We start from the raw sequence: 7,834 nt of genomic DNA, 5'->3' as shown, positions 1-7,834 counted from the left end.
TGCATACATGTAAATACATATCCATTTATGGAGGCAGCTCTTCATACGCGTATATGTAGGTGTGCATGTCCTGCGTCCTGCGTCCTGTGTCCTGCGTCCTGTGTTCAGTGTTGTGGGCCAAGGCAATCGCTGATCACTTTTCGCACACAAAGGCACAAAAACAATAAATGCAAATGACGATGACGATGACGATGGCGATGACGATGGCGTCGAGGAGGAGAGCGCATGGTGATAATGATGGAGCCGCGACAATGCCGCGAACGATAATCTCCATGATGACGATGCCGATGATGATGACCATGGTGGCCAGAACCAGACGTTGCCGCGCCCACCAGACGCCATGATTGCTCCTGGGGCCACGCCCCCCCTTTGGCCATGAAAAATAAAGGGGGCGGACGCAGCAGCAGCAGCAGCAGCAGACACGAAATGCATTAAAAATGCACAATTTGCAGATTATTTTTAACGATTTTAAATACACATAAAAGTGGCCCTGATGCTCGTGCCGCGGTCTGCCAAATGGATCACAAACGTAGATGGTATGGGGGTTTCAGATTCAGGATTCAGGATTCAGTATACAGTATACAGTTTACTGGACGCGAGCGGAAGTTGCAACTGCAGCGGCAGCAGCAGGGCGGAAGTGGATGCTGCAGATACTAAGCCGGCGGTTGGGGTTGTTCAGCCGATGGAATCAGAAATCAGCGAGAAATGCAAATACTCTTAATTAAATGGGCCGACTGCTGGGAATTTCCTGCAAACATGGTCATACGGGTGAATTGGGCAATACAAATTGAGGAGTAACCAGAGCAGAACTAAACCTACTTGTACATCTATAAAATTACTAGTTATATTTCCGAGTGTGTTACCATGCAGTGTTAAAGTTTCAGGACTTTCTGAGAAGAGCGGCTTTGCATATTCTATTCCCAATACACACTGAATTTTCAATTATAATTGACAAACAATGCAAGCATTCAGGACTTAGCTGCGTGATTTAATTAATTTCAATTTTAAATCAGCAAAAGTGCCCCTGAAAGCCAACTGAAACCCGACTTGAAGTCCCAATTCGGGGAATATCAGGCCAAAAGTTTAACTCCTTCAGGAGTTGCGCGATTCGCATTCAGACAAGCCATGGCGAATTTCCCTCCAGCCAAGAAAAGCTGATTGCCTGGGTTTCCATTTGTAATTGTGGTTGTTTTCCCTCTATTATGGTGGTCTGTTGTTGCGGTTGTTATTATGCGCTGCACTTTAATTACACACTTGTGGTCATTTAAAATTATTTCACTGTAGTTGCTCAGCGGCAGCTGGCCCAGAATCCAGAATCCAGAATCTCCCCCAATCCGCCCAGCAGCATTTTCTTTGCTCATTTCCCAGCTTATCTGCGCGAAATGAATACAAAATAAAACCCAAGGAAATGAAAATGAAAATGAAAATGGCAAAGTTAACACTTGTTAAACTTTCAACGAGATCGTACTTCTTCTTCGCTGGCTGCTTCAGCTATTGTTGCTGGAATTTTTTTTTTCTTCTTGTGAATTATACGAGGGGGGAAGCTGCAACAAAGTGGCCAAGCGAATAATTAGCCAAATAACCGTGGGGCATAAGTTCAAGTGCAACAAAGTTTTCGGTCCAACAAAGTTGCCACCACCAAGTGATAGACAACTGCAACACTGGGCAGTATTCAAAAGCAAGTCGAAACTAGTTCACTCTGTGTTCGGTCCCAGTGCAGCTGAAATGCAATACCTGTCCGTTCTGCCAACATGCTGCCAAAGTCGCATCTTGGCCCGAACCGTTTCGTTTTGACCCGGCCAACAAGTTGCCGGGCGGCGAATTGACAGCAATTGCAAAGGCGCTTGGCATGCATCGCATGTCGCCGGCGCGAGACTTCCCAAACCCATAAATTTGTTATAGCTCAGCGCCCAGGGGATCAGTTCGGCTCGGATCGGATCGGGTATATATACATATATATCTGCCATTTAACACTCGCTCCTCAGGCAGCTGGGTTTTTGCCCAGTTTAGTTGCGTTGGCGTTGATGTTTTGCCGACTTCGCTGCCGGTTGACAAATGTGCCAGCCACATGCGCCGCTTAACTAAGAGCGTCTGTCCAGCCGACTGGGATTCATTCTGGATAGTGGTCAGAAGAAGGAGGAAAGGGCCTTAGCTATCAAGTTTCCACCTACCTCGATGCGGAATACGTGCGAAGTTAACTGACAACAAATCGCGGCGCTAATCGGAAAAATTGCAGAGGCCAGAGAGTTTAAGTTCATGTTTGGTGTAATTGAAACTAAAAAGCGCACCAAAGTTTTTGAATCATATGTTAAATATTTATGGTACACTTGCAGGTGTTACTAAATGAAAATGTAATTTTATACATCATTTCAGTTTAAGAATTAACACACGATTATAGAATATCTTTAGCGTCGAGTCTTCAGGTTGGTCTTAAGTCTCCCACTTGATCCGTTCGATTGATTCATTGAATAGTTCTGCTGAACGCGATGCCAGGGACTTCAGCGAATGTCCCATTGATTATGAAATGGCCATAAGCAAATGGATGGATTGAAATGGTTAACGGATATTGACTAAATAAAGCGTGCCAGCCATCCGCTGTATCCGCTGCCTGCTCTCCTCGTCTAGATACTAATGCGGACCGCAGTATAGACCACAAAACGAAGCCATTCCACCAAAATGCCCTTTCACAACCTTTTGGAAAACCACAAGCGTCCACAGCTGCTGCGGAATGGCCCAAGGCGAAGTGGCAACGTGCGAGGCACTCGCGACTGTCAAATTAAATTAATAAACACAACAATTGGCGGCGGCGAAGGGGAGTCCTGCGAATCGTGCGAGTCCTGGCCAACTGTCCACTCCCGCAAGTTGTGGAAAAAGGAACTGCCACGACGGCGTCGGCAATTGCAAATGAAATTTTTATCAAATTGAGTTTGGGGCAACGGCACTGCGGCAAGGACTCAACTTTTGGCATGCCCCCGGCTATAACGATCCCCGCACCCCTTTCCACTCCCTCGCCTGTCTCGGAACAGAGCATTTTGTATTAATTACAACATAGACAGCGGTACTGGCGCTCAAAAAAGTTCCAACATAATTGATTTCGTTTTTATTCGCGCTTTCTCCGCCGGCCAGCGAAAGCTTTACGGTCACGTATATATATACTTGTATACAGACATATCGACCCCCTATCCAACCCCGATATTTCCCACCAATTTCTGCATTAAAGTGCAAATAAATTGATTGAATTATTGGCTGGGCGAGAAGATGCGCCCTCTGCGCGGAAATTTACTTTTTAATTTACTCCGAAAACCGAGTAAAAAGGAAAACAATTGAAGCGGCTTAGTAGTGGCGCGCCATCTATGGACTTGAGGGTTCCCCTCAATTTGATATAGAAAAGTAATCTGGGAAAGAAGAAAGGTCTATGAAAAGTGAACATATACTCGTATAGTCCTTAATGATTGTACACCATCCAGATCGTTAGAATATCGTTAGAAATATGCGTATTCCTGCAATAATATCCCATATATCCTCTGTTCTGACTTTTTCCCAAAACCCTTATGGATGCGACTCAATTTTATACAGGGTATATAAGCAAATGGCCACCAGATTGGTTTTATTTTGTGGGAGTTTTTGCAGCGCTTTTACTTTGGCAGGACTGAGCACATTCTGCTATCATTGTCCTGCGGCATCCTTTTTTGCACATCCGCAGATTGAGTTACGCCCGCTTGTCCTTTGCAACCGGCAGTCGGTGTCCTTGTCGTCGCCTATCAGTCGCACTCGTCCGAATCGGATTCTCGTCCTGGCAATGGGATTCCGCGATGGCGGTGGCCATGGCCGTGAAGGGGACATCAGCAGGACTTTTTCCTTATGCTGCTCACTTTTTCCCCCACTCGGTTATTGAAAAATCGGATATTGCGTATTTTTTAATTATGAACGAAAAGACTGCGATATTAAGTCCCATTTGGATTTAAATTTAATTAAACTTCACTTTGGGCATGTTGTTGCTTTTTCCTTGCTCTTTGAGGGATTCCGACGAATCTCTCGGCATTTTAAGCAGTAAGTAAAATTTAAAGCGGTGGCAAGAAAGGCACGAAATCTCCCCACCTCGATTCAATCTGGATTCCTCCTAATTCCCAAAACTTGTGCATACATGCAGAAATATTTTAACTCGCTCGAGCAGTGCAAAGTCCGTTGAACAAATAAACTTGAAATACATATCATAAATGCATAGTTTTCCTTCTTTTTTCGGGGAGACTGCTAGACTTTGCTATTCATATTTGGCCAGACGGTCGAAGGATCAGGGGCCGGGAAAGGACCACGGGACAATGGCGAGGACCAATGGCAAGGACAAGCTGCTGCTGCTGCTGCTGCTGCTGCTGGTTCTGCTTCTTTGGCTGCCACTGCAGTGGCAAGCTGAAAATTTTAATGATATCAAATACATACAATGCCGAGCCAGGACGTATGCACATGTGTGTATCTGGGCACAATGCAGTCGGCATTAAGTGGAAAAGGATGCGGCAAGAGATACACTCACACATCAAAAGGCAGGCAGACATGGATGCGTAGATTTTATGTATTTGCCTCACGATTCAAGCTGCTGGAGAAGACATTGCTGCGGCACACAATCCGGCAACTGCGAGTGTGCACAACTCCTGCCCACAGGATATGCGCCAAAAGCGGCGGACAATCAAGCTGGCTCGAAATGATGTACTTAATTCATCGCAGACCCTTTTTTCAGCGCCGTCTCTATTTAATAAACTGCATGCAGTTTTCCGCGCACGGGGAAATGCAAATGAAACTGCAAGGACGAAGGACCAACGGAGTGCGAATTCCTTGGCGCTGCCACCAGCTGCACCGCAGGAGTCTAGAGTCTAGACCTTGACGGCCACATCGTCGTCCTTGTCGTTGGCGGTGTCGACTCCGATAAGCATACGCCCTGTGGGCGCGCCAGATATTATAATACGTGGCCATTATCCCGGCTCTGCCGGCGATAAATCACACCGGGACATCTTTGTGTGCCAGCAGCAGACGCAACACCATTGCAGACCAGCAGCAGTCCACCAACACTGCGCGAAAGAGTACCAGTCGAGTGCGGCAATTCAAGATGCTCAGTTTCTACCGACAAGTCAATATTTCAGTGAACTAAACTATAATTCTCCTTCCTCATACATTTTACTTCAACCGCAATATTCAGATTATCATATTTTGAAGGGTTCTCAAATCAATTGCGTTCATAACATTTTCCGAGGGATTTTTGCCTTGCCCTTTTCTGCGAGTGCAAAAGCAAAAGCCATTGAAAAGGTTTCCCTGGAAACTGGAGCAGTTGGAGTCCGCCAAGCAGACGTTTGCTGGTCATATCTGGCTCGCTGCATCGCGGGCACGCTCATAAAATGTTGCGCCTGCTCACACCCAGGAATCAGATCCTGCAGCTCCTCCCCACCCCTCTCCTGGGTCGACAAATTTGCTTAGAATTTGAAATGCAAGCCAGACAATGGCCGCAGACAAACGGAGGACAGATTTGAGGATGCACTGGCTATGAAAAAGGAATAAAGGCTGCCCAGCTCCAACTGAAAGTGGGGAGGCACAGGGAGTGGCAGTCGGGATCTGCATTATTATTATTACAGTCGCAAGTTCAAGTTCATGGTTGACTCTGGGCTGCTCTCGAAATGGAGATGCAGCCGGATGATGCCGGATTAAGAGACAGCCGCAGAAAAATGAGCGGTGCATCCACTAAATAATATGATAAGGCATTTGAAAGTTGAATGCTTAGAATGCGTATTTCAGACCGTTCCAATGGGTCTTACTCATTAAGGCATTAAGGATATGATATGATATCCCACACCCATCCTCCCTACTAATTTCTTTATGTACACACCAAGAGCACTTTATGCCCATACCCTCGCGTCCATGATTGGCCCTTTTGGGACAGCCAACTCGTCTTGTCACAATGCCAAACTCATCGTTTCATCGCTCCATGGGATCCGCTGCTCCGTCTCCTCCGTGAAGCTTTTGAATAATTCGGTGGACATTCAGCAGCATGCTCCATTGGCTGCCTTCCCGAATGCGCTGATCCCTGTGCCCCATCCGAGTCCGCAACGTATCTGCACCTCGAACACCCTCCCGATAAACTGGGACCGTTTTATGGCCATGTCCGTGTCTGCTGTCTGCTGTCTGCACTCGTGGCCTTCAGACGCTCATAAACAAGCGACACAAGTTGGACACTGCCAGCGGAGCTTCCGCATTCGCATCCGCAAGGGCGGGAGGAGTGACCGGGGGATCTAATGTGCTGGGCGTGGCTTTGCATTTATTCGTGTGTAAAATTTTAATTGAAATATATATTTGAGCAGGGAAGAGGCAGCAGCGACAGCGACGAATGCCATTTGTATCTGTATCTGGTTCTGAATCTGTCCCTGGCCTTGTATCTGCATTTCGCAGATGCGGACGCGGATGCGGATGCGGATGCGCGTGTGTCTCGCTAATGTTTTCATTTGCATGCGAAGGACATCAGCCCGGAAGCGTGTTTGTATGCAAATGTGTCCTGTGATTATCGAGGCTGCGCTGAAATGTCTGTTCCTGCTGCTGGTGCTCCTCTGTGCTCCTCCTTCATGACCATGTCTGGGTGTTAACTATTTGTTTTTGTGCGCTGATTTCGCTTGGGTATCCAGGGGCGTGTACTTTTGTCTGGCCATCGGCACTCTAAAAAAACTGGAGAAACAAAAACTAGTTTCTGCTGCGCGAATTCAAAAGTTTACTTAAAGCTTGGTCTATGTGGCTGGCACGTAAGCTTGGCGAGCAATGGATACATCAAGGGGTAACTGGAATACCCTTGCCTGCGCCACGGGTTTATTGTTGTCGTAGTTTTCCCCAGCAGCACAAAGCGCTGAGTATGTGGGATCCAGCCGCTGGCACGCAGTTCCTGGTTTACTAGACATCAGGTAAATGGGGCGCTCCACGAAGAGATCGGTGCTGAAGGCGCACAGGAAGACGAAGTTGTGGACGAAGTCCACTGTGAATCTCATGGCCGCACAGCCCACATGGGTGTTCCGGTCTGCCATCAGGAGTAGGGCTTTTGCTACTTCCCTGAAAAGATATCGTTCAACAGTTTGCTCTAGTAGCCTTATTACCCACCTTTTCTCCAAAGTAGTCGGCATATAGAGGACCATTTTAATGTTGATGTAGTCCGCATATCCGGTCCAATCCTGGATAGTCTGCAACATGAGTTCCAGGTCCTCGTAGTCGTTTAAGCTACCCCAATAGCAGGTGGAACCTGTATTGGTGCCCACGGAATAGAATTCCGGTGAGCTCAGGCAGAACTTGTGCGCGGAGCACGTGATGACCGCCAGTCGGGCAAGGTTCTCCAGTTCCACTGAGTAACTCAATCGGGACATACGTGCCGCTGCTGCCTTGAGATACTTTTGCTTTCCGCTCGCCGTAAAGTTGCGAAACTCATTAAAGGCACTTAGCAATACATTTCGGTAGGTCGACATGGAAAGAGTTCTGGCATTCGATGGACACATGACGCTGAATTTCTGAGATACACAGATACACAATTTCACTGACATCGTTTGTTCCGATTGTTGTCCGCTACTCACAGATGGATTTCTGCAGGCTAGGTTATTTATTCCGCAGTAGGGCAGCTGGCAAAAATCAACCATCTTGCTGCATCCAAAGGGTAAGAAGTTGAGTAGTGCTACGAACACGAACCGACTTAGCTCCATTTCTCAGTGAAGTCTGGAGGTTCTGCCAGGGGAAGTACGCCTATTTATTGTCTAGACACGGCATATATCAATTTTTCTAGGAACACGAAAAGCTGCGGCTTTTGCTTATTCTCCACATGTTT

At 47.0% G+C, this 7,834-nt stretch overlaps 1 protein-coding gene across 2 annotated transcripts; it reads right to left on the bottom strand.

Annotated features, from left to right (window-relative positions):
- Positions 1–6,273: 6,273 nt before the first annotated feature.
- LOC6553129 lies at positions 6,274–7,831 on the bottom strand. Of its 2 annotated transcripts, none has more exons than XM_015154680.2 (3): positions 7,587–7,831; positions 7,123–7,523; positions 6,274–7,074 (listed from the first exon to the last, which is right to left on the bottom strand). In XM_015154680.2, exons 1-3 carry the CDS (start codon positions 7,710–7,712, stop codon positions 6,759–6,761), a joined length of 843 nt encoding a protein of 280 aa, XP_015010166.1. In that variant the 5' UTR covers positions 7,713–7,831; the 3' UTR covers positions 6,274–6,758. The 2 variants fall into 2 exon arrangements, with proteins under 2 accessions (XP_015010166.1, XP_026839698.1); XM_026983897.1 differs by having other exon boundaries at positions 6,465–6,699; positions 6,747–7,074; positions 7,123–7,831.
- Positions 7,832–7,834: the final 3 nt, after the last annotated feature.

This window comes from Drosophila erecta, unplaced genomic scaffold (assembly GCF_003286155.1).
Source record: "Drosophila erecta strain 14021-0224.00,06,07 unplaced genomic scaffold, DereRS2 tig00000000-arrow-pilon, whole genome shotgun sequence".
Classification (NCBI taxonomy): Eukaryota; Metazoa; Arthropoda; class Insecta; order Diptera; family Drosophilidae; genus Drosophila; species Drosophila erecta.
This window is presented reverse-complemented; position numbering and strand designations above follow the sequence as displayed.